This window comes from Somniosus microcephalus, chromosome 7, assembly GCF_052327205.1.
Source record: "Somniosus microcephalus isolate GS21.2 chromosome 7, FLI_Smic_1.0, whole genome shotgun sequence".
NCBI lineage: Eukaryota > Metazoa > Chordata > Chondrichthyes > Squaliformes > Somniosidae > Somniosus > Somniosus microcephalus.
Genome location: NC_140993.1, coordinates 237,989,066 through 238,015,668, shown reverse-complemented (window position 1 = coordinate 238,015,668; position 26,603 = coordinate 237,989,066). Strand labels below are relative to the sequence as shown.

The window sequence follows — 26,603 nt, the reverse complement described above, 5'->3', positions numbered from 1 at the left end:
ACGATGCGGTCTCCTCAACATTGGGGAGACCAAACGCAGATTGGGTGATCGCTTTGCGGAACACCTCCGTTCAGTCCGTAAGGGTGACCCCGAGCTTCCGGTCGCCTGTCATTTTAATTCACCGCTCCATTCCCACTCGGACCTCACCGTCCTTGGCCTCTTGTATTGTTCCACGGAAGCTCAACGTAAACTCGAGGAACAGCACCTCATCTTCCGATTAGGCACTCTGCAGCCTTCCGGACTCGATATCGAGTTCAACAATTTCAGATCATAACCTCGGCCCCTATTACACATTTTTTCTTGTAATTTTTCCACTCCTTCTCCCCCCCCCCCCCACCCCTTTCCTTTTGTTTCTCTCACACCTGGCAGCTATCTCTTGCCCTGCCAGTACACTTTACATCTAATCTCAGCCTATTACCATCTCATCTAGCTCTTTTGTTTCTTTCACTTCTTTTGTCCGATCGCAGCCCTGCCTTCGATCTCATTTCTTTTCTTTCCAGTTTTGAAGACGGGTTCGACCCGAAACGTCAACTCAAATTTCTCTCCACGGATGTTGCCTGACCTGAGTTTTTCCAGCATTTTCTGTTGTTATTCTGGAAGTTATATCCCTTGCCAGCTGTACCCACACAGCCTTGGTTTCTTTGGGAGGCCTCTTCCTCCCAGATGAGTGGAAGAGCACCTCCCTGCTAGCTGTGACCCCCCTCAACCAACATTTGCAGCGCCTCATCCGAGAAACTTGGGGAAGCCCTTGCCTTGGAATTGGACATAGTGGGGGCGATTTTCTGCTGTCGGAGGAGGCGGGAAAATCAGATTCAATGAGGGCGAGTTCGAAACCCGCCTCCGTGGGATTTTGCCGGTGCCGGTTTTGGAGATCGGGAGATGGTCCCGCCTCCAGCTGGCCATAGCAATACTTGTGATCATTAAATGCTCGTTAAGAGCCTCTCTATGCCTATTTTGAGAGGCCCTTGTGATTGAGAGGATTTCAGCGTGCTCCACGCACCTCTTGAACCACGCCAGATAAACCTGGCGAGTTGACTCATGGGTGGCCTCCTCACTGCTGCAGGTCTAACAAGACATCCTTTACTGCAGCAAAGATTACTTGCAGGTGCCAGATCTGGGCTTTAAAAGGTCTCTGAGCACTTTTAGAAGGCCTTCTGAAGTCGGAGGTGCTGCAGCTTGAATCAATCAACTGTGGACCTCCTTGATAGACCCTCTCCCCGCTTGCAATGAGCACTTCCCCAAAGGAGGCATCTGCAAGCAGCATAGGAACCATTCGTTTTCTTTCTGCATGGACCTCGGATGAGGAGGAGGAGGAACAGCAGGAGGTCAGAGCACCAGTGTATTGACCAGCGGCAGCACGCGAGCACATGGCTGCCTGGGATGCAAGGGATTAACTTTTCCTGGCCAGATTTGCATAGGTTGCCCAAGTTGGCACATGTCCTTGGCTCCATCCTAGGACTTCATTGACAATGGACATGACTCTCTGGCCTCCTTTCACTCAGGCCACCAACCTGACAATGCAAGTGTGGCGGAGCCTGCAATATGGAGCTGCCTAAGGCGAAAGAACAGATGCCATAATGCCAACATTTTGGCTTCAAATCATTTTAATGCTTTCCAACAGGGATGGCATTTCATCAATACACAAACATTCTCCCAATCGGCACACAGATCTAGAGGTTATATCCCTTGCCAGCTGTACACACAGAGGTTTCTTTGGCAGGCCTCTTCCTCCCAGATGAGTGGAATAGCACCTCCATGCTAGCTGTCACCCCCTCAAACAACGCCTTATCAGAGAGCCTCGGGAGGCCCTTGCCTTGGAATTGGACATAGTGGTTTCTCAAAATATGTTGCAGGTGGTGCAGCATAGGCAGAAATGCTGTGGAATGAGCCAAGGGAGCAAAAAGCCATAAAATCAGACTGGAAAAGTGTTGTCAACAGAGGCGGGTTTCAGTCCCAAAACACTAACTGGCCAAGGGCAACCCACACCTCTGTAATCAAGTGGCCAGAGGAAAATCGCAATTTTTTCAAAACTATCAGTGTAGGCTGGTTTCAAACCCACCCAAACTGAAACCCGCCTCCAGTGAGAAAATCGCCCCCAATGTTTTTACAATGTACTGATGTGTTGGGATCCAATTTACATTGTCCGTTCATGCTTAGGTACCTGATTTTTAGTTTTTTTTCTCCAAGTTTGGGTAACAATAACAAAAGAACATTTCTGGCTTAATCAGTAACAGTTTGAAAGGAACCAATAAAATACTTGGACCTAATAAACTCTTACAATGGTCTTCAAAAAGTAACATGCTAAAAGGAGCTGTCATCCATTATTAGCTGCTGCCTCCCCTATGGAACGTTGTTGAGCATCTGTATGTGAAGCAGGCAGGGGAAGGTGTGCTGTACAATGGCAAATGGAATACAATGTGGGGAAGTGTGAAGTTATCCACTTTGGTAGGAAAAACAAAAACGCAGAATATTTTTTGAATGGTGAGAGACTGGGAAATGTTTGCATTCAGAGGGACCTGGATGTTCTTGTACATGAATCACAGAAAGTTAGCATGCATGTACAGCAAGCAATTAGGAAAGCAAATGGTATATTAGCTTTTGTTACAAAGGGATTAGAGTATAAGAGTAAAGAAGTCTTAGTACAATTACACAGGGCATTGGTGAGGCCACACCTGGAGTACTGTGTACAGTTCTGGTCTCTTTATCTAAGGAAAGACATACTTGCCTTAGAGGGAGTGCAACAAAGGTTCACTAGACTGGTTCCTGGGATGAGGGGATTGCCCTATGAGGTGAGATTGAGTAGACTAGGCCTATATTCCCTAGAGTTTAGAAGAATGAGAGGTGATCTAATTGAGACATATACAATTCTTAAGGGGCTTGACAGGGTTAATGCTGAGAAAATGTTTCCCCTGGCTGGGGAATCTAGAACATGGGGTCACAGTCTCAGAATAAGGGGTCGGCCATTTAGGACAGAGATCAGGAGAAATTTCTTAACTCAAAGGGTTGTAAATCTTTGGAATTCTCTACCTGAGAGAGCTGTGGATGCTCAGTCGTTGAGTATATTCAAGACAGAGGTCGATAAACTTTTGGGAACAAAGGGAATTAAGGGATATGGTGATAGTGCGGGAAGGCGGAGTTGAGGTAGAAGATCAGCCATGTGCTTATTGAATGGTGGAGCAGGCTCTAAGGGCCAACTCCAGCTCCTATTTCTTTGACCACACCAGAACTGCAGTGTGCTTGTGCTGAGGTTACATCTTTATCCGCTTTAACCCTCATTTTGCTATTCATCTTTCAGGTGATAACTATTGAGCTTAATCCCCAAATCAGAAGACTTATTCATGCTGATAGCAGACCAAAAAAAATCTGCCAAACACATATTCATGATGGTAGTGTCCTTTTAACTGCACTGAAATTGAATATCCCCAAATCATTTTCTAATCACGTTGGTTACATTCACTGCTGGCTATGGAATCATGTTAACGGTAAATTCCTGTGAACAGTTTTAAACCCAGTTTACCCAGGTTTACTCTTTGAATAGAGTCTCTCACTTCACCTTTTTACCAAAATCCAGTAACAAAATCATAAAACTATTTCTCGATTATGTGATCAAGTTTTCCCATTCTAGAGGCTTGAGCACATAATCTGTGGTGCCACTTCAGTGCAGTACTGAAGGAGAACTGCAATGTCGGAGGCACTGTCTTTTGGATGAGACATCAAACTGAGATCGTATCTGCCCTCTCAGGTGAACGTAAAAGATCCCATGACACTATTTGAAGAGGAGAAGGGGCATTCTCCCAGTATCCTGGCCAACATTTATCCCCCCAACCAACCTCACTAAAAAAAACAGATCATTTATCCCACTGCTGTTTGTAAGACCATGCTGTGCGCAAATTGACAATCACATTTCCCTACATTACAACTGTGACTACAATTCAAAATATTCCAATGGCTGTGAAGTGTGTTGGGACAGCTCGAGGTTGTGAAAGGCGCTATGTCAATGCAAATTGTTATTTCTATTTTGAAAAATCTTCCACCACTTTTAAAAGTGGGTAGTCTTGATGTTCACTAATGGCTAGGCGTGGTACTGAACCACCACATCTCAACCACAGTGACAGTGGGAGTGGTACTCCATACCTTGGCACCTTTGGCAGAGGTAAGAGGGTGGAGTTGGTGTGGGGGGGAGGTGAGGGGGAACACAGACAGACTTCCACCCTCCTGCTATCCAGTTACCTTTGCTGGTAAGTTCTTATGGGCAGGATGGCCTTGGATGCAACCTTCCCCAAAGTCAAATAGCCTGTCAACGTATGAGCACACATGAAGAATTGTGACTTGTGTGAGATACTAGAGTGCAGCTGGCAACGATGGAACTATCTCAGCTCCTCAGAGCAATGGACAGCAAAAAGTGCATATTCCTGATAAATGTAATCAAACTTTGCAGCAAAGCAGCGGTTTGCCTTCTGAAAATGACAGACCAGCTTTGGAGGAAATGGAAAAAATAGTTCACAAGCGCTTCCCTATTTCTTTGTCAGTAAGCGGATCATGTGGTGAGCTACACAGACAAAGAAAGTTGGAGATGAAGAAATGCCTGGTCTGTGCGGAGTTAGTAGATCTCAGCCGGTCTGACAATAGGGATACTACAGTTGCCCTACAGCAAAGAAGGTGAAAAGGAAATCTGTTCGAGGCATTCAAAATTATACGGTAAATTGGGAAAGAAACTATTTCAACTCATCAGTATCTAGCGGATATAAATTCAGAATCATCACAAAAAAAGGGGAGGGATTAGGAGAATTTTTTTAATATATATAATATCACACACACACACATGTCCTACCAGAAACAGCAGTGGAAGCAAAATCCATAACTTTTAAAACAGAAGTCAATAAACATTTGAAAAAAATAACACGGTATAGGGAATGGGCCTGTGGCTAGCTCTTTCAGAGAGCTGGCATGGCACAATGGACCAAACAGCCTTCTGTGCTGTAAAATTCAATGGTTCTAATCCTGCTGGCAGATTAACTCGCATTACAGCAGCTGACAGATCAGCTCTTTTCGCCAGCTCACAGCTCCCCGCACATCCACCTGTGGATGCATTCCCGCTGGCTACACAAGAATTTATGAAGTGTGAAATTATCAATGGAATCTGTACAGGCGACTGAGAGATCCTTCGTAAAGCCCCTGTAGGTGGCCGTCAATATGGAATTAAAAGTAGAGCAGCAGTTTAACATTCTACACAAGAACAGCACTTTACTAAAAAAAAGAGAAAATGCTGGAAATACACAGCAGGTCTGCCAGTATCTATGAAGAGAAAGACAGGTGACGGACGTTTCAGGAGTGTACCCTTAATCAGAATTTTTTTTGGGGGGCATTTTCTGTTATTTCAGGTTTGTAGTTTTTATTTTTATTTACACAGATCTTTTCTGATCAGATAGAAAAACAATTTAGGTGGGGGCACATCTTCCATTCATCTGCTTGAGAGAGTTAATGTGGAATATGTAGTACACACAGCCCCTGTAGAAATAGTAAACCCATAATTCTCCCACACTGTAACCTGACTGCAACGTGGGTTACTGACCTCAGAAATGTGGGACATCGCTTTATTCTCTCTGCTTATCATTCTTTGATTTACAGTCCAAATCTTGGTCTAGGAGTCAGGATAAATTGATGAAGGCCTCTTGGTTTTGGCTGGGTCTGGGGGTAACAGGTGTTAGCCTTGGCTCAGTCATAACACTCTTGCCTCTTGAGTCCGAAGGTCGTGGGTTCAAGTCCCACTTCAGAGATTTGAGCATATAATCTGCACTGGTGCCATCTTTCAGATAAAATGTTAAATCAAGGCCCCATCTGCCCTCTTGGGTGGACGTAAAAGATCCCATGGCACTATTCGAAGAAGAGCAGGGGAGTTCTCCTTTGTTACTTGGCTCATATTTATCCCTCACCCAACATCATTAAAATAGATTATCTGGTCATTTTCTCATTGCTATTTGTGGGAGCTTGCTGTGTGAAAATTGGATGCCACATTTTCTACATTATTTTTACAACAGTGACTACACTTCAAAAGTACGTCATTGGCTGTGAAGCTCTTGAGATGTCCTGAGGCCGTGAAAGGAGATATATAAATGCAAGCTCTTATTTTCCCTTTCTTGCACACATGTACGTTGGGGCATTGTACTAGGAGGGGGCTGTTAGTTTGCAGCTCCACTCTGACTTCCTTTGTAATGGTCGAGGTCTGTGTGGGAAATCCCTGGATTTTGAGCTTTCAGGAAGCATTTCCTGACTGCTCGTTAGTTCCCGAGTTCCATGCAGAGTCCATGAATCACCCTTTGTGATTAGCATATGCCCCACGAATGTTTATTGTGGGGAGGATTGTGATCATTGCATTGTCTTGCAGTTACAGTTCTGCTACCTTGCTTGTTTTGGGATGTATCTGTTCCCTACGGGATATACCCAGCAGACACGAGCTCAATAATAACGACAACACTATTTACTGCATTTCCTTGAAAATCCCTCAGGACCTACTGGCCGTTTCAGTCTAGCATAATGAGGAACTTACTGCACTGTGTGTGGGATCTGAATGTGGCATGAGAAAGGCATTGCAGACTCAGTCAGCTCCTTGACAGAGGATAGATCATTCCCTTCCAACAACTTGCACCAAATTCCAACTCCCATTACCTATCTGACTACCTCAAAACTAAACATCTCCTCCAAGGCTTGGCCACGCTCCAAAAATCCAACATGGGTCAGCCCTCCTAGAGCTATATCTCAACTCCCCAACAAACCCTTTCAGCCACATCTCCATTCTTTGTACCAAATTAGTTTCCAGTTCAAAAGACAACGTAGAGAGTCTTAAAGAGGCCTAAGAGCAAGATCTGGGCCTCAGATAACAGAGATGGATGGATGAGAGGATTGGAAACAGACCGTCACATCTGTGCAGCAGAATGTGCGAGGTCCAGTTCAAGATAATTCATCTCGTATACTACACACCAGATTTGTTCCTGCCTCCCAGGGGGAAGAATGCTGGAGAGGCTGTGGCCAGAGGAGTGTAATACTGCACATGTTCTGGTCCTGCTCCCTCCTTTGGCTGCTTTGGGCAACAATCTGGAAGGTCGGCGAGAGCACAACAGTCCTCATAATCCCTGCAGATCGCTCCAATATTTGCCTTCCCTCTTTTCCCATACCCGTCACTCTCATTCCCTCTCCTCTTCACTCTCCTGCAACTGAGCCCCCCACCCACCCTTTAACCCCTCCTTCATTTTCACCATTCCTATCTGCTTCCTCAGATCTTTGAAGTGCTGTTTTCAAGATGTGAAACAAATTAGTACAAACCATCCCTATCCCACTGCATGATGCATAGCAACATCTTGAAAATAAGATTGATCCATTTCTTACTTAAATAAATTACCCTTGGATAAACACATCGTAAAACATGCGCTTAAATTAACTTATTTCATAAATACATTTAGTATTGTTCCCATTTTAAAAAAAACTCATGATTATAGTGTATCTGCATCATTCTTTTCAATTCTTGTTTTGACAATTTTGGGAGTACAACCACACCAAACACTGATCGCTCTGGAACTGAGCTGGTTTGCTGTGAGCTCACTGGAAAATTGCTCATTGGCTGATAAACATTTTATGAAAATCAACAAGAATCTGCACTTAGGATGGGGGAAGTTGCTGACGATTTTAAACTATCGGATCATCCCACCCAATCCAAAACCGAGTCAAGGAGTTTGATTGTTGATGGTTATGGTTGCACGGTTATAGTTACTAGTTTCCTGCGGATCTTCACCAAAGGTTGTGGTGGCTGATCGGAAAACCCCCCGCGAAAAGTTTAAAAAATGAAGTTTAAATTTCTTGTGGCCATCGTGAAAGTTCACTGCACACTGGAATGCATCTCGGATGTACATTACCCCTTAACAAAATTCAATGCAGTTTGGCAACTTAATTCCCCCAGTTAAATATATTTTAATGGGCCGCAAGATTGCATTTGTCCTAGAGTGACATTTCTGCCAATTTCAGCAGGAAACTCAAGACACAAGATCCGCAAAGCACCATTTTAATCTCTAAATAAGATAATGAAGGCGGTCGGGAAGGTACCTTTTTTATGCACTTCCTCTCTTAACTGTTTGGTAGCTGTTGGGGAATACTCATCTTCTAGCGATCGGAACATCCTTTTCACAAGGACACTGGAAAAAAAACTCACTTGTTAGAACTTCAAGCCCGCTCTGGAACACTTTTCAGTTAGACTCAATTAAAGATATAATTTTTCATGCACAGAATGCTTTGCCCTTTCACAAGATAATTATGGATAATTATGGCCCTCTTACTTCATTAATCCAGAATAGCCCTGAAGTCCCTCCCATAGCAGTATGCAATTGGTTCTTAAAATGATTCCGATAATTTTGCCTCCACTACTCTATCTGGGTGTCCATTTCATGCGTTGACCGCTCAGTGAAGATAAACTTTTTCCATTGTTTTCAATGCAAACTGAGTGGCTGCTTTGAATTTCTTTCTTTGCTATCGAAGCTGAAGATATATTTAAGCAGCAAGTTTCTGGACACACCTTATGGTCAAGGTGAAAGGCCATTAGTAAACCGACTGACAGGATCTGAAGTACAGTAACTCCTTATAAAACCCTTGTGCATAGAACGGCTGCAGATCTAGTCCAGTTTGAAGCACTTCGGTTTTTAAACCACCCTCCCCTTGTAGTGATCAACTAGTTACATATTTAAAATAAAAGGGCAACCATGATGGCTCAGTGGGCAGTATGGTGCAGTGCAGTACTGAGCCACACAGACCAGAAAAAGCCTAGGGCTGGGCAGAGTTAATCGATGTTAGCTGTAAAGCACCAATCATGACTAGCTTGGTCTGTATCTCATGACCATTGTGCACTGCCCTACTCCCTTTTTTTTGGAAAATGAACTTTTGTGAACATCAGGTGGGGAGAGGATTGAGCTCAGTGTTGATGCTACCCCCTCATTGAAAGATCTACTGACACTCACTGTCTAGATTCACACGTGAAGAACGTTCAACTCTGTTGAGGAACTGGAAGTGTGCTGACACTCAAGGAACCGTACCATAGCAAGAGTCAGCGCCTTCAGGAAAGGAGAGTAAAGGGGCAATTCCGTAGTTAGTCTCCGAAATTAAAAATTAAAGTAAGATACTGTACACAAAGTGCTGCCCCACTGGCTTAGTCCATTAATACTCAGCTCCTGCCAATTAGTTAGGCCCACAGTAGCTGCAACAGCTTTTAAGTGTCCTGCTGCTATTTTCTAGTACTGTTCATAGGATAGACCAAATCAATCCAAGTGTTTACAACTGAACATGGAGCGGGGGGTGGGGAGGTGGGAGTCAAAATTGACATTTGTGTTAAAAAGAAATGTTTTTCATTACTTCAGAATTCCTGTGTCTTCTGTTTTAATGCAGTTGTGAAGTCCAGAATATGCATATTGGTGGTTCTGATGATTGTATGTCAAATCCTGGAGGTCCATTATCACTAAATAGCCTGTATGCACAAACAATCATTCCGCTAGGCCATAAACAAGGCCACTGATGGTAAAATGTGCAGACGACTGTGAATGTCATTCCGAAATACACTGGTTAGGTCCTGGAATTGCATGTAATAAAAGTGTAATTTTTAGTCACTGCAATGGCCCTGGCCATAAGGAAACGTATCTTGTTTTTTGAAACAAAGTGCATTCTTCTCTTGTTGAAATTCAGCCAGTGTCGCAATTGTCTGGCCTGAAGGCTAAAATATTCTACTCCTCAGCACCATCACCTTTGACCCAGACGAATATGCACAAAAGACCAACGGAATGCTTACCCTTCCCTCTCCATGTCGTCCGTGCTGACACTGTACATCTATGAAACGGAAGAACACGTTGTCAGAAACTGGACACAAGGAAAATCTGTATTGTGCTCGAGTGGAACGGGAAGCCCCAAAATTATGCTAATCAGTTTGAAACCTCCTCACCATTGATAATTTCCAGTTCTGCCTTTTCCGGCAAATGTGACTAGTTTGAGGGGAGTGGCTTTGCAGTTCATCCCTTTGCCAGCAGCATTTTATTTTCCAACATTTGAGCCTACAAATGACTGTTTGCATTCACCTTAAATGGGTTAACGCCTCCATTAAATTGTGGACAGGGGAATGTCATACAGGAAACTTTCTGGTATCCGGCACGGACGGGACCGACCTGATGCCGGTCCATCAACAATGCCGGATAACCGAACGCTATAGTTAAAAGATACGGAGCTCAGAGCTCCGTCTAAAGCAACAACAGCTTCAAAACAATCGGCACAACTTGCAAGCGTCTCTGTAGCTTAGCAACAGCTTCAGCTACACACTTGCACAGCCACAAATGAGTAAAAAAAGTAACTAAAAGTAAAAAAAGTTATCTGAACCGACTCCTGAATTTTGCAGGTGGATAGAGCGTTCCGGTTAATCGAAAGTTTCCTGTACATTCTTGTGCACATATCACAAACACTCATTTCTAGGCTATGGACAATTTTTAAAAACCCTTAAAGCTATCAAATCGGCACTGAAAATGTATTTTTTCTTCCATTTTCAATGGAATATGTGTATAATGAGGTAAATCATATCAAAATGTGATGTCAGGGTGAGAATAGGCCTTGGCTCTTCTCCCTTCAGAAACAAAAGATTCCCAAAGACTTTTACAGGTATACGGTACTCCCTTTAAAAAGTGTACAATAGGCCAGAAACTCAGGCACGCACATTGGGCCGCAGGGTATATTTCCTGCGCGTGAATGGTGTAGTCCCAAGCTCCCCAGATTATTGAGCCTCATTAAACTGGAGCCAACGCGCATCAGAGTCTACCGGTGAAGAGCTGTGCAATATCGGGACACTACTCACACTACCGTGGCCCTCGGGTAAGTGTGTCCACGAAGCATGCCCGGGTTTGGGTAGGGGGCTGAGGAGTGTAAGGGCTGATCGGGGGTTGGCAGAGAAAGCCCGCTGGGGGAGGGAGCAGGGGAGGGGGGAAAAGAGACCAGGGATGATGGGGTAGGAGCAGTGGCAATCAGTTCCTCTAACGTGAGGTCTGAAGGAGCATCCAGTCCCTTCTGGCTCCACATTCAGGTAAGTTACTTCCCCTTGGTTGGCAGGTGATCCCCTGCCTCAGGGGAAACCAATCTTTGGGAGCAAGCCTCTAGCGGGTGTTAAGCCCCTTATTTACATATGCAAAGGGCCTAACACCTGCTTCAGGTGTGGGTAAAGGACAGCTATTTTTTTCCCTTCCCAATATGACAGAGGGTGCACTTCTGGCCAGAAATGTGCAAGCTTCCTGCCTGCTATACTGGGGGCTTAGTAGGCCAGTTAGCGGCCAAATTTTTAGGTCCATATCTTTCCACCTCCATCCGCTGCAAGATTTAAGTTTTTGAAATAAACGGTCAACTTTCCAAAATAAAAAATGCACGTTGGATATTCACATCCCTTTTCCCTGGGCTCCTGTCAGTTACAGAACCCAGGGCAGACAGTGGGACTGAACACCACCCAATAGACAAGACAGCAAGTGAACAAGGATAACAGGTAAGAACTATAACAAAACAAGCTGACTCTTCCCTTCACTTTCCACACTCCCTTTCTCCCCCCACCCCAAAATAAGCTCAGTGGGCAAATGCATTATATGGTATGGTACTGAGACATACAGATCAGATCACAACAGTCCCAGGTTCAATCCCTGTTCTGTTTCATGTTAACTAATCTCAGTGGACTGAGATGAGCAGAAATTTCTTCACTCAGAGGGTGGTGAATCTTTGGAATTCTCTACCCCAGAGAGCTGTGGAGGCTCAGTCGTTGAGTATATTCAAGACAGATCGATAGATTTTTGAATATTAAGGGAATCAAGGGATATGAGGATAGCGCAGGAAAGTGGAGATGAGGTAGAAGATCTTATTGAATGGCGGAGCAGGCTCGAGGGGCCAAAGGGCCTACTCCTGCTCCTATTTCTTATGTTCTTATGGAAGCTACAACTGACATTGACACCCTTGGGTTAAGGGCGGGGAAAGATCAAGGGAAAAGTCAGCCACCCTTTCTGCTCCTGATCATTATCCAGTGACTCCGGCAGAAAAGTACCCTGTGCATTAGGGTGTCAATTATCAGGCTCAGCTTTGATACCTCCATTGTCGGTCAACCAACTACACCTCAGGGGGCAAGGGGAAGACAAATGGGGGAAAAAACCATGCAGAAACTAAATGTAAATATTACTCTCAAAGCCTTTAAAATAAAGACCCTCGAGTGGTGTACAACTCCGCCAGGAGATGGAAGGAGGATTGTGCTTACCTGCCCACTCCTCTGAAGGTTCCCAAAGTGAATGTCTGGTATGAAGAGAACTGGCTGGGAATCCAGGTCGATCATGGTTTTGAAGAAAGTAGCATCACTTCTCTTCTGCAAGGCTGCAGTGCTCAATTTGCCTTCTGACGCTGAGTGCCAGGGAGGAAACACATTTTTATCCCAAAGGAATTCCACTCCTGAGGTAATACTGCCTTTTCAAATCAGAACTTTAAAAAAAAAAAAGCATCTTGTTAATGAAATCTGCTTACAAGGGTTTGCTTGGTTCGCAGTTCCTGAAGTTTTTCCTTTCTTCCGGTTCTGTTTCCGTTCTTCATCTCGGATTTTCCTCTCAGCGCCCTGCAAATAAGAACAGGGATTTAACAGAAATAAAATGTTCTAGGTTACAACAGTGAGACTGTCGAGCATTAGGAAGTGGGTTATTTTTGGGATATGAAGTATAGAGATTCTTTTTAAAAATTTAAATTCTTTAATATTCCTCCTTTGAAAACTTCTTCAGCCATGTGACTGCAGGGAAAGTTGGGAGTGTGAGAGGCACATGTAAAAGGAATACATGAACATGTGTACGGTAGTGTAATGGTTATGGCACTGGACTAGCAACCCAAAGAGCATTATTTCATGTCCCACAATGGCAGGTTGTCAAAATATCAGGTCATTTGTGAGCTAATACCGGGAAAAATAACCATGAAAGCTGCCATACTGTTATAAAAACCCAACTGGCTGAATAATTTCAGTCAGGGCAGGAATCTGCCATGCAACTCCAGTCTCACACTATGTGGTTGACTCTTAAGGCGCTCCGAAGTGACCTAAAAACAATCACTATGAAACTGAATAATAAAAGAAATATTTGATGGACAACAATCTAGACATTGGTACAAAAAGAAAATACTGCAGATGCTGGAAATCTGAAATAAAAACAGAAAATGCTGGAGAAACTCAGGTCAAGCAGCATCTGTGAAGAGAGAAACAGAGTTAACGTTTCAGGTCGGTGACCTTTCGTCAGTTCACAGATGCTGCCTGACCTGCTGAGTTTCTCCAGCATTTTCTGTTTTCATTTTAATCTAGACATTGGATCAGGCAATCGACACTGCAAAATCCTCCTCACTAAAGTCTGGGGATCAGTGCCCAAGTTCAAAGAACTGTCCCGTAAACAAGATCCAATCACAGTTGTGCTCTCAGAATCATATCCATCAGCCAACCTTCTAGATTTCTCGATCACCATCCCTGGGTATATCCGGTCCCACTGGCAGGACAGACCCACCAGAGGTGGGGGGGCACAGTGGTATACAGTTGGGGGGGAGTGGCCCTGGGAGTTCTCAACATTGACTCTGGCTATAGATCAAACTAGAAGGAAACCTCCTGCTCATTACCACCTACTGCTTTCCCTGAACACCACTTGAAGGAAGGGCACAGATGAGGAAGAGGCACTTCAATTATGCACCATCACCGACAGAGCTGGTCAAATTCTGAAGGGCACAGCTGTCAGACTGGGAATCAACAGGAAGGAGTAGCCAACTTGACCACATCTTCACCAATCTACTTGTCTATGGGCCCTGACAACATGCCAGCTGTAGTACTGTACTGAAGACTTGTGCATCAGGTCTTGCTGCTCCTATACCCAAGCTATTCCAGTGCAGCTAGGACACTGGCATCTGTCTGATAATGTGTAAAGTTGCCCAGATACGTCCTAGCCACAGGAAAAATCTAACCTGGTCAATTACTGCACGTCAGCTGCTTCCCAAAGCTAATGGAAGGAGTTATCAATAGCGACACCTACTCACAATAACCTGGTTGGTTATTGGTTAATCTGATACTCATTCCGGGTTCCACCTGAACATTGGGCTCCAGACGTCATCATAGTCTTGATCTAGACATGAACGCAAGAGCTGAGTGCCAGAGGAGTGGTGAAAATAACTGCCGTTGACCTCAAATCAGCAACCGGCTGATTATTGGCTCTAGCAAAACGGAGGCCAATGGGGGAAGACCCTCCAGTGTTTGGAGTCCCATCTGATGCACGTGGAAGATGGTCATAATCATTGCAGCCCTAGGACTGCGCTGCAGGCAGGAGTTCTTCAGGGAAGTGCTCTTGGCCCAACCATCTTCAGCTGCTTCAATAATGATTTTCTCTATGATAATCGGGAGTGTTGCTGTCCATTGACGATTCCACAACTCCTCCTATAATGAAGCAGCCCATGCCAGCCGACGGCAAGATCTGGACAATATTTAGGCTTACAAATTGTAAGCAATATTCCCACCACATAAGTGCTGGGCAATAACTTGTAATGTATATACCTTTAAGGGGGGAACTACTTTTTACAGCTCATGTATACTGTAGTACCGGCAGTGACCACACCTGTATATAGCACTGAATAGTAATCTGTACAATTCAGTTCCAGAGTGAGCCACGTTGAGTAAACACCTGTTGTACCATTCTCCTGCAGTCTTGTGTCTTACTACTGACGGACACAACATTGGCGACGAGGCAAATTCGATCCTACCTGCAACTCTGCATCACCTCCCAGGGATTCGTTCCTGGAGACCAGTAGATTGGAGGTCAAGGCCAGAGACACGGGCGTCAACCACAGGCAACCGCCCAGTCATCCAGCAGAGACTCGAGAATTGCAGGGGAGGCTGTTGAGAGCCAGGCTTGGCTTTCCAGTCTCGGTGGTCCAGCGAAACAGGCTGGCAACAGGTAATGCGCAGACCCTTCCCGGACAGCGGCGGGCTAGAGCCCGACCGAGCGGCCCAGCAAAGGGCCGAGCAGCGTCGACGGGGGAGAGAGAGAGAGAGAGGGCAGAGCGCACAGGGCGCAGCCAGTGTTCAGGGGCCGAGCAGCGTCAAGGAGAGGGAGAGAGACGCGCAGAAACCCGCGAGGCGCTGCCATTGCTATGAGGACTGCCGAGAGTGGCGTTGGCAGCAGCGCAGGAGAAGCGCGCGAAACCTACAGGGCGCCGCCATTGCCACGAGGACCGCCGAGAGCAGCGTTGGCAGCAGCGGGGGAGGAAGGAAAGCGTGGGAGACGCCATTTTAAACCACACCCAAAATGCCGAAGAGTGGCAGTATCACCGCATTTGACAATGAAGTCGAAGATTGGACTACATATGTCGAACGAATAGAGGTATACTGCAAGGCAAATGAGGTGTCAGATGACAAGAAAGCGCCAGTATTGTTAAATTTAATGGGTGCAAAGACGTATGGCTTATTACGAAATCTAGTAACCCCAGCGAAGCCAGTGGAAGAGAGTTTTGGAGATATAGTGATGATACTACAGGAACATTTAAACCCCACATCGCTGCTGATAGCAGAAAGATTCAAGTTTCACAAACGGAACCAGCATAAGGATGAAAGCAATGCTGAATATTTAACAGAACTGTGCAAACTATCGAAACACTGCCAGTTTGGAACGGGACTGGCAGATACCTTAAGGGACAAGTTTGTGTGTGGGCTTCAAAGTGAAGGAACCCAGAAACGGCTTTTTATCTGAAAAGGACCTTACGCTGGACAAGGCTTTCAGCATTGCGGTATCATATGAAGCAGCAGCACAGGGCGCTGCAGAGATACAACAGAGACCGCAAGAATAAGGCACAAACGAAATGTCATAAAGAACAGAGAAGTGCTATCGCTGCGGCAGAACACACGACCACAATGATTGCTGGTTCAAAGACAAAGTGTGCAGACAGTGTGGAAAAGTAGGACACATAGCACGAGTCTGCAGGTCGGGAAAGAAAACCAGCAATAAGAAATCTCCAAAAGAAAAATACAAGAAGGTACATAAGGTGACGGAGAATAGTTCAGATGAACAAGAGTGATACCGACTCCGAAAACAGGGAGCTGAGTTGTCTGAAACTACATAATGTGATCAAAACGGAGGATCACCGAACCATTTGGGTCACTCTCAGGATAGCAGGAGTCCAGGTAAAAATGGAATTGGACACAGGATCAGCCCTAACAGTCATAAACCGACGGGACTACGAGCGGCTATTCTCACACATACCCTTGAAAGACACAAAAATTATTTTGAAGACGTACACGGGGCAAAAAGTCTACCCCAAAGGAAAAATAAGGGTGACCGTTATATATAATGGTAAGGAAACACCAAAACTAGACCTGTATGTATTGCAAGATGGAGGACCACCATTACTGGGACGTGAATGGATCCGGATAATACAGCTGGATTGGCATTCCATACAAGCACTGACTGTGACTGCCAAAAAGGATGACGACGTCACATCTGGGCGACTGTCAAAGATCCTAACCAACGCGCAAGAAGTGTTCCAGCAAGGACTCGGAACACTAAAAGGCATGACAGCAACAATTAAAATCGAAGAAAACGCAAGCCCCCAATTTTTTTTTTTTTTAAGGCCAGACCGGTACCTTATGCGATCCGCCCAGCTGTCGAAGCAGAGCTGGAGAGTTTGGAACGTTCAGGAGTACTGTCCAAGGTAGACTGGAGCGAGTGAGCTACACCCGTCGTCCCTGTGATGAAAAAGTCATTGAGCAGCACGCCTGGGGAACCAAGGAAGGTTCGCATCTGTGGGGACTTTAAGGTAACAGTGAACCCAGTCCTTCACACTGTGCAATATCCACTTCCGCGGATTGAAGATATTTTCGCCTCGCTATCTGGAGGGAAACGCTTCACTAAGATTGATCTGGCCCAGGCGTATCTGCAAATGGAGGTAGAAGAAGCATCAAAAAAATACCTCACAATCAACACCCATAAAGGTCTCTACCAATACAACCGGCTGGTGTTCGGGGTAGCATCAGCTCCGGCTATTTGGCAAAGGGCAATGGAACAAGTCCTGCAAGGGATCCCAGGGACCCAGTGTTATTTGGACGACATCCTGGTCACGGGTGAAAATGACAGTGATCACCTCGCCAACCTGGAGCAGGTGCTCACTAGATTGAAGGAATATGGGCTCCGAGCTAACCGCCCCAAATGCGAGTTTTTTAAAAACAGATCTCGTATTGTGGCCACGTTATTGATAAAGAGAGGTTACATAAGTCCCCAGAAAAGATTGAGGCAGTAGTCAAGGCTCCAGCACTGGAAAACATGTCACAACTGAGGTCGTTCCTCGAGCTGGTAAACTACTACCATAAGTTCTTGCCAAATTTGTCTACAATACTACACCTACTGCAAACTGGAGTGCCATGGAAGTGGAGTGACGAATGTAAATGAGCTTTCCAGAAGAGCAAAACATTAATCACATCGAAAGAGGTATTGGCCCATTTCAACCCAGCACTACCAATTCGGTTGGCATGTGATGCGTCACCCTATGGCATTGGAGCGGTGCTGTCGCACAAATTCTCGGACGGCTCAGAGAGGCCAATAGCCTTTGCGTCACGATCACTAACCTCAGCCGAGCGTAACTACGCCCAGATTGACAGGGAGGCTCTCAGCCTAGTGTGGGGAGTGAAAAAGTTCAATCACTATCTGCACGGGCAGAAATTCACCTTGCTGACTGACCACCAGCCTCTTGTCTCCATTTTTAATCCGAAGAAGGGCGTTCCGGTGATGACTGCGCAACGACTACAAAGATGGTCACTCTTTCTAGGGGCGCACCACTATGAGATTGAATATAAGGACACGAAACAGCATGTAAATGCTGATGGGCTATCACACCTGCCACTGCCTACTGCGGAGGAAGCACCAGCGGTGGATCTTGTCAAAATATTTTATTCGACTATAGTTGAATACCTACCGGTAACTAACGCTCGTATAGAAAAGGAGACCCAAAATGACCCGACACTGTCTCGGGTATATGATTTGACGGTGAAGGGATGGCCAGCACATGGCGACTCACTGTTGCCCGCATTCTCGACAAGAGGAGAACAGCTGTCAGTGTGCCGGGAGACCTTGATGTGTGGATCCCGAGTGGTAATTCCACCCAAGTTGAGGGTCATCTGGGAGGGCTAAAAATGAAAAGCCTTGCCAGGGCTTATGTGTGGTGGCCAGGAATCAATAAACAAATCGAGGACCTGACCAAGAGCTGCTCAGGATGCCAGAAAGTCCAAAATGCACCACCACATGCCCCTCTACACCCATGGGAGTGGCCCTCATCTCCATGGCAACGGGTGCATATTGATTTTGCTGGTCCATTCATGGACTCGATGTTTTTAATAGCCGTGGATACGCACTCGAAATGGCCTGAGGTCATCAAAATGTCCTCCACCACCACGGAGAAAACTATTGCAGTCCTACGGACCATTTTTGCCAGGAACGGCTTGCCAGAACAGATTTGCTCCGATAACGGACCACAGTTTGTGTCCGAAGAGTTCCGGAGGTTTATGAAGAAGAATGGGGTAAGGCATTATACATCCGCCCCGTATCATCCAGCCACAAATGGATTGGCTGAGAGGTTCGTACAAACCTTTAAGAAGGCAATAAAGGCTATGTACAATGACAACATTCCGCTGCAGCATAAGGTGGACAATTTCCTGTTTGCCTACCGGAATGCGACACATGCAGTCACCAACCAGGCCCCGGCCATGATGTTCTTTAACCGAAGGTTAAGATCTCGCCTGGATTTGCTCAGACCAAACGTACGAAGAGATGTTGAGAGTAAGCAATTCCAGCACATCCATGAGAAGCCAACAAGGAGCTTCAATGTAGGGCAACCAGTCTTGGCCCGCGACTACCGAACAGAAAAATGGCAGCCAGGAACGATATGCACACGGCAGGGCCCACTAATGTACACAGTGGACGTTGGGGAGAGCATCGTGAGACGCCATGCTGACCAGATCCTAGAGTCACAGGAACAAGTCAACCCCATGCCTCACCCATACGTACCTGGTGATGAACCCGACGTACAGGTCGCATCTACCCCAGAAACAGAAGCATCGGAAGCTGATGACCCAACCGACGACAGGGGGCCAGAATCGCCTCCGCACCAAGAGCGAGACACTCGGGAAAGGCGCTATCCAGAAAGGATCAGAAAGCCTCCCCAAAGACTGAATATATAAAAGGACTATTTTCAGCTAACGTTGGATGTTAAAAGTGTTAATTGTAATTAGTTTGATATTTAATTGCTAAATGAGTGTTATGGTACTGTTAATCTAAAAGGGGAGGAATTGTAATGTATATACCTTTAAGGGGGGGAACTACTTTTTACAGCTCATGTATACTGCAGTACCGGCAGTGACCACACCTGTATATAGCACTGAGTAGTAATCTGTACAGTTCAGTTCCAGAGTGAGCCACGTTGAGTAAACACCTGTTGTACCGTTCTCCTGCAGTCTTGTGTCTTACTACTGACGGACACAACAACTCATCCTTATTCTGTTGAGCCAGGCTGTCGTGTGTACTCTCAATTTAAATCAGCGCTCTCTCCAGCCTTTTTGCAGTTGATCGCAAACTCACACTTGAATGACACAAATTGCACCAAAATACATCATTGTGACATCCTATATGACAGAATGAGAAGACACGTCTAACTTTTCTCCTTTACCCTGCCAAAACTTGTGTGGCACGCACGTTTTTAATGAACATTTTCAAGCAAAAGATCAGCAAAACTGACTCGTTAATGTATGATTTTCACTCTATTACCCAGCCCAGAAATAGTGCGCACTAACCGTGGAGGACCTTTGCGAGAGCCTCATTAATGAATGATAACTAACAAGAAATTATAAAGAGGAACAACCTCATTACATTCTAAAGAACAGATTTTAGAACATGAATTCATTTTAGAATTTCACCACTAGCCCTGCTGTGTAATTCTGAAAAATCAACACTAGATGGTGCTGCCACATTGATTTAGCATCAACAAAAAAATGGCCCAGAAAGCTCCAGCTTTAGCTGACTGTTCTATACACATTTGCACATTGTGAAAACTTAATTGTTTGTGGTCTCACACAATCTACCGTGCTATACTGTACCAGAAATGTCATAAATCAAGGAGATCTTGGTTTGAGAAAGGAAATTAAAAAAAAACATGCTCAAGAAACTCCGATGGCTCCCCAGCCTGTAGGATTAGAGGGTGCAGATACAGCATGCCCATACATTTTATTTTGCCAATAATCATACAAGTCATTATTTTCCTTTGAGAAGGGAACTCCTGGTGTGGATTTGTGATTGCACAAAAGCCCTCTAAAGATAATAAACCTGTTGTTCCTACACAATGTTTTGGGAACTTGAGCGGTTTCAAAAAAACACAGAAAAATAATCCCTGCTCTGGCCGGCCTGCTTTGTGCACCACACCTTGTCACAGAACACTTTGATCTGGCAGTAGGCCCGGTGGATGGGTTTGTTGCTGCGATTGTTGTAGCTGTAGGTGTCGATCTGTATCATGAGGGGAAGTCCTTTTACCCCCTTTTGTGAAGAGAAATCTGTGCTGAGGCAGTTCACAGTGATGAATATCTGGAGGGGAAAATAAAAATCAGGAACATAAATGTGAATATTGACAAAACAGTGACATCAACATATTCAATGGCTTCCTAGGCAACAGACGCCACCCATTAACGGATTATGAAATCAAAAGAGCAAGATGGGCCCTGCTTGTTTAGTAAACACAATGGGGTTTCATGTTCCATGGCGCAGGTGCAACACAGCTGTGAACTAGAGGTCACCATGAAGTAATCTCACCTTACAAGGGAAGGCATTTCTGGCTACCACCTCCCCTCATCCCCTTTTGGGGCCCTCACTTTCTTGTTTTGCTAAACCGATGGAACAGTCTTAAGCCACCAAAGCAAAACCAGCTGACAGGGCTTTTCCCCTCCCAAGATGAAGGGCTACATTTTCCACTGGAGCCTAGATGTCACTTATGGCTGGAATTGGAATTTGAGACTTCAGTTGAGAATTCACCGACGTGTCTGTCCAACCACATACAGCAGTGGGGGTGGGTGGGTCCTTGTGATGCAACTAAGGAGTAGGCCAGGTCCAATTAAGAGTGCATTTATATACTATAACTTTACAGTGGGTGTAAAATGTTGTACTGTAAATGTACCATCGATTTCTCTCCCCACCTTCACTTCAGGAACCCAGGAACAGGAGTAGGCCATTCAGCCCCTCAAGCCTGTCCCGCCATTCAATTAGACACAGCTGATCTGTGCTTTCTGACATCACCCCTGAACGGCCTAGCTCTAATTTTAAGGTTATGCCCTCTTGTTCTGGACTGCCCCACCAGAGGCTATTCACTACTGTCTCTCCCCCTCTTTGTTCTTTTACTTTTTTCACTTTGATGCTCTCCCGTTTTTACTAGTCTCTGCAGAGAGAGGCAGCATCGGGACTCAGATAAGTGGCCAAGTTAGAGGCAGCAGGAGCTTGGGTGGCATACAGAAGCAGCAGCACCGATAGTCAGGAGTAGGCATGATGAGAAGGGATGCCAGTGATGCTGCTCTATGCTGGGGCCGGGGTCAGAGGACCTCTTGATTGGTGGCCACCTGTAGGGGCCAGGGGTGCCAGGATTCAGTCAGTTGCTCTAAGGAGGGCTACACTTCCATTCCCACAAACAATAAAAATAGTAATGGAGAAAATAATAAGACTTAAGATAGACGAAGCTCCAGGACCTGCTAGTTTTAGAAACATAGAAGATAGGAGTAAGAGTAGGCCATTCGGCCCCTCGAGCCTGTTCCGCCATTTAATGAGATTATGGCTGATCATCCAAATTCAGTACCCTGTCCCTGCTTTCTCTCCATATCCCTTGATCCCTTTAGCCTTAAGAAATATATCTAACACCCCAGGTTATTAAAAGAAAGAGATGAGGAAATTGCAGATGCGCTAGGCATAATTTTCTAAAGCTCTCTACATTCATGAACTGTTTCTTTGGATTGTAAAATTGCAAATGTCACTCCATTATTTAAGAAATGAGGCAGGGAAAAACCAGGAAACTACAGACCTGTCAGTTTAACGTCAGTGTGGACAAGTTACTGGAAACTATCAGGGACAGAATGATTGAGCACTTGAAAAACTATGAGCTGATCAGAGATTTGTGACGGGTAGATCATATCTAATCTAGTTGAATGTTTTGAGTAGGTAACTAACACGGGGGGGGGGGGGGTCTATGGATATTGTCTATATGGAATTCCAGAAGGCATTTGTAAAGGTTCCACACAAGAGATTATTACAAAAATGAGAGAGCACAGGATTAGCTACCCTTCCATTCCCACAACCAATAAAAATAGTAATGGAGAAAATAATAAGACTTAAGATAGACGAAGCTCCAGGACCTGCTAGTTTTAGAAACACAGAAGATAGGAGCAAGAGTAGGCCATTCGGCCCCTCGAGCCTGCTCCGCCACAGGATTGGGAACCTGAGCAGGGAGACAGAGGAAAGGGAAACAAGGATAGAAGCAAAAGACAGGAAGGAGAAAAACAAAGGTGGCAGTCAGAGAAATCAAAGGTTTAAATCAAACATGGCCACAGTAAATAATAATTCTAAAAGGTCTAAGAGCGTTAAAAAAACAAGCCTGAAGGCTTTGTGTCTTAATGCGAGGAGCATTCGTAATAAGGTGGATGAATTAGCTGCGCAAATAGAGGTAAACGAATATGATATGATTGGGATTATGGAAACATGGCTGGGAACTCAACATCCAGGGGTATTCAATATTCAGGAAAGATAGGCAAAAAGGAAAAGGAGATGGGGTAGCATTGCTGGTTAAAGAGGGGATTAACACAATTGTAAGGAAGGATATTAGCTCTGACGATGTGGAATCTGTATGGGTAGAACTGAGAAATACCAAGGGGCAGAAAACATTAGTGGGAGTGGTATATAGACCTCCAAACAGTAATGCGGAGGTTGGGGATGGCATTAAAAGGGAAATTACAGAAGCATGAAATAAGGGCACAGCAGTTATCATGGGTGACTTTAATCTACATATAGATTAGGCTAACCAAATTAGTAACAATACTGTAGAGGAGGAATTCCTGGAGTGTGTATGGGATGGCTTCCTGGACCAATATGTCAAGGAACCAACTAGAGATCAGGCCATATTAGGCTGGGTATTATGTAATGAGAAAGGATTAATTATCAATCTTGTTGTGCGAGGCCCCTTGGGTCGGAGCGATCATAATATGATAGAATTCTTCATTAAGATGGAGAGTGAAGTAGTTGACTCAGAGATTAGGGTCCTGAATTTAAATAAAGGAAACTACGATGGTATGAGGTGCGAGCTGGGTAGGATTGATTGGGGAATGTCACTCAAAGGGTTGACGGTGGATAGGCAATGGCAAACATTCAAAGATTGCATGGATGAACTACAGAATTTGTTCATCCCAGTTTGGCATAAAAATAAAACAAAAAAAGTGACTCAACCGTGGCTAACAAGGCAAATTAGGGATTGCATAAGATCCAAGGAGAGGACATATAAATTGGCCAGAAAAAGCAGTAAACCTAAGGATTGGGAGCTGTTTAGGATTCAACAAAGGGATTAATTAAGAAGGGGAAAATAGAGCATGAGAGTAAGTCTACAGGGAACATAAAAACTAACTGTAAAAGTTTTTATAGATATGTGAAGAGAAAAAGATTGGTGAAGTCAAGCGTAGGTCCCTTGCAGTCAGAATCAGGGAAATTTATAATGGGGAACAAAGAAATGGCAATCCAAGTAAATACATACTTTGGTTCTGTCTTCACAAAGGAGGACACAAATAACCTCCAAGAGATGTCGGGGAACATAGGGTCTAATGAGAGGGAGGAACTGAAAGAAATCAGTATTTGTAGGGAAATGGTGTTGGGGAAATTAACGGGATTGAAGGCCGATTAATCCCCAGGGCCTGATAATCTACATCCTAGGGTACTTAAGGAAATGGCCCTAGAAATAGTAGATGCATTGCTGGTCATCTTCCAAAATTCGATAGACTCTGGAATGGTACCCATGGATTGGAGGGTAGCTAATGTTACCCCACTATTCAAAAAAGGTGGTAGAGAGAAAACGGGGAATTATAGACCGGTAAGCCTGACATCGGTAGTGGGGAAAATGCTAGAGTCCATTATAAAAGATGTAGTAGCAGAACACTTGGAAAAGTGACAGGATCGGACAAAGTCAACATGGATTTACAAAAGGTAAATCATGCTAGACTAATCTACTGGAATTTTTTGAGGATGTAACTGGTAAAATAGATAAGGGAGAACGATAAGGTCCCGCATAAGAGATTAGCATGTAAAGTTAAGGCACATGGGATTGGGGGCAAGGTATTGACTTGGATAGAGAACTGGTTGGCAGACAGAAAGCAAAGAGTTGGAATAAATGGGTCTTTTTCCGAGTGGCAGGCAGTGACTAGTGGGGTACCGCAGGGATCGGTCCTAGGACCGGCTATTCACAATATATATTAATGATCTGGACGAGGGAACTAGATGTAATATCTCCAAGTTTGCAGACGACACAAAGCTGGGTGGGCGTGTGTGCTGTGAGGAGGATGCCGAGAATGTCCAATATGATTTGGACAGTTTGGGTGATTGGGCAGAAGCATGGCAGATGCAATATAACGTGGGCAGATGCAATATAACATGGATAAATGCGAGGTTATCCACTTTGGCGGCAAAAACAGGAAGGCAGATTATTATCTGAATGGCAATAGATTGGGAGAAGGGGAAGTGCAACGAGACCTGGGTATCCTTGTGCACCAGTCGCTGAAGGTAAGCATGCAGGTGCAGCAGGCGGTTAAGAAGGCAAATGGTATGTTGGCCTTCGTAGCAAGAGGGTTCGAGTACAGGAACAAGGATGTCTTGCTGCAGTTGTACAGGGCCTTGGCGAGACCACACCTTGAGTATTGTGTGCAGCTTTCGTCACCTTATCTGAGGAAGGATGTTCTTGCCATGGAGGGTGTGCAGCGAAGATTCAAAAGGCTGATACCTGGGATGGCAGGAATGACATATGAGGAGAGATTGGGTCGATTGGGCTTATACTCGCTGGAGTTTAGAAGAATGAGAGGGGATCTCATTGAAACTTATAAAATTCTAACAGGACTAGACAGACTAGATGCAGGAAGGATGTTCCCGATGGGCGGGGAGTTCAGAACCAGGGGTCATAGTCTAAGGATAAGGGGTAAGCCATTTAGGACAGAGAGGAGGAGGAATTTCTTCACCCAGAGAGTGGTGAACCTGTGGAATTCTCTACCACAGAAGGCAGTGGAGGCCAATTCATTAAATATATTCAAGAAGGAGTTGGATATATTTCTTAAGGCTAAAGGGATCAAGGGATATGGGGAGAAAGTAGGGACAGGGTACTGAATTTGGATGATCAGCCATGATCTCGTTGAATGGCGGAGCAGGCTCGAGGGGCCGAATGGCCTACTCCTGCTTCTATCTTCTATGTACAGGAAACTTTCGATTTACCAGCACCTAAATAGCCGGAAATCTCGATTAACCGGCAAAATTGAGGAGTAGGTTCAGGTAACTTTTATTACTTGCCTTCCTCCATGTGTTGCTGTGCAAGGGTGTGGCTGCAGCTGTTGCTAAGCTACAGAGACGCTTGCAACTTGTGGCCATTGTTTTGAACCTGTTGCAACAGGGTTTGTTGCTTTATACGGAGCTCTCAGCTCCGTATCTTTTACTATAACTTTCGGTTATCCGGAATTTTGGATGAACCGGCACCACGTCGGTCCCGTCCCGTGCCGGATAAAAAAAAGTTTCCTCTATCTATGTAGTGGTAACTTTGTGACATTTGTTCATAATTGGTTGGGAGGTTGGAGACAGAGGGAGTTATTTTGGGGAAAGGGTGAAAACAGGCACTAAGTGGGTGCTGTACTAATAAGATATACCTGCTTAAAAGTCTGGTTTTAGCCTGCAATTTTAAGGCTGATTACCATGGTTTAATTGTGCCTGGAGTTGCTAAACCGGAGACCTGTACATATAGCACACAAGCGCTGATTAGCAGCTGAAGGTGTGGAATGCAATGGCTGACAGACAATGGCACATATCAGAATGGCTTAGCGACCAAGGGAGAGGGGTCTCAGGTTCTCAGAAGCAGCACTGGAGGTCCTGGTTCAGGAGGTACAGAAGTGGAAGGATGTCCTGTACCCACAGGGAGGGGGGGGGGGTGGGGGGGGAAGGAGGCCACAGTGGCAACTAATGCAGCGGATGTGGGAGAAGATTGCCGAGGAGGTTACACAGCCAGGAGCACTGTCCCCAAGACATGGCTATAGTGCCACAAAAAAATTAACAATTTCACACAAGTGGTCAAAGTAGGATCATAGAATCATAGAATGGTTACAGCACAAAAGGAGGCCATTCCGCCCGTCGAGCCTGTGCCGGCTCTCTGCAAGAGCACTTCAGCTAGTCTCACTCCCCTGCCCTTTCCCTGTAGCCCTGCAATTGTTTTTCCTTCCAGTACTTATCCAATTCCCTTTTGAAAGCCACGATTGAGTCTGC

At 45.1% G+C, this 26,603-nt stretch overlaps 1 protein-coding gene across 1 annotated transcript in view; it reads right to left on the bottom strand.

Moving 5' to 3' along the window:
- LOC147115166 (grainyhead-like protein 2 homolog) overlaps nt 1–26,603 on the bottom strand; it is a 155,282-nt gene that overhangs the window by 13,479 nt on the left and 115,200 nt on the right. The window contains exons 9-13 of the mRNA XM_085993467.1: nt 20,499–20,657; nt 12,556–12,643; nt 12,296–12,435; nt 9,821–9,858; nt 8,095–8,183 (exon numbers count right to left, since the gene is read on the bottom strand). Coding sequence (XP_085849593.1) covers nt 8,095–8,183; nt 9,821–9,858; nt 12,296–12,435; nt 12,556–12,643; nt 20,499–20,657 — 514 coding nt within the window. The remainder of the gene's footprint in view (nt 1–8,094; nt 8,184–9,820; nt 9,859–12,295; nt 12,436–12,555; nt 12,644–20,498; nt 20,658–26,603) is intronic.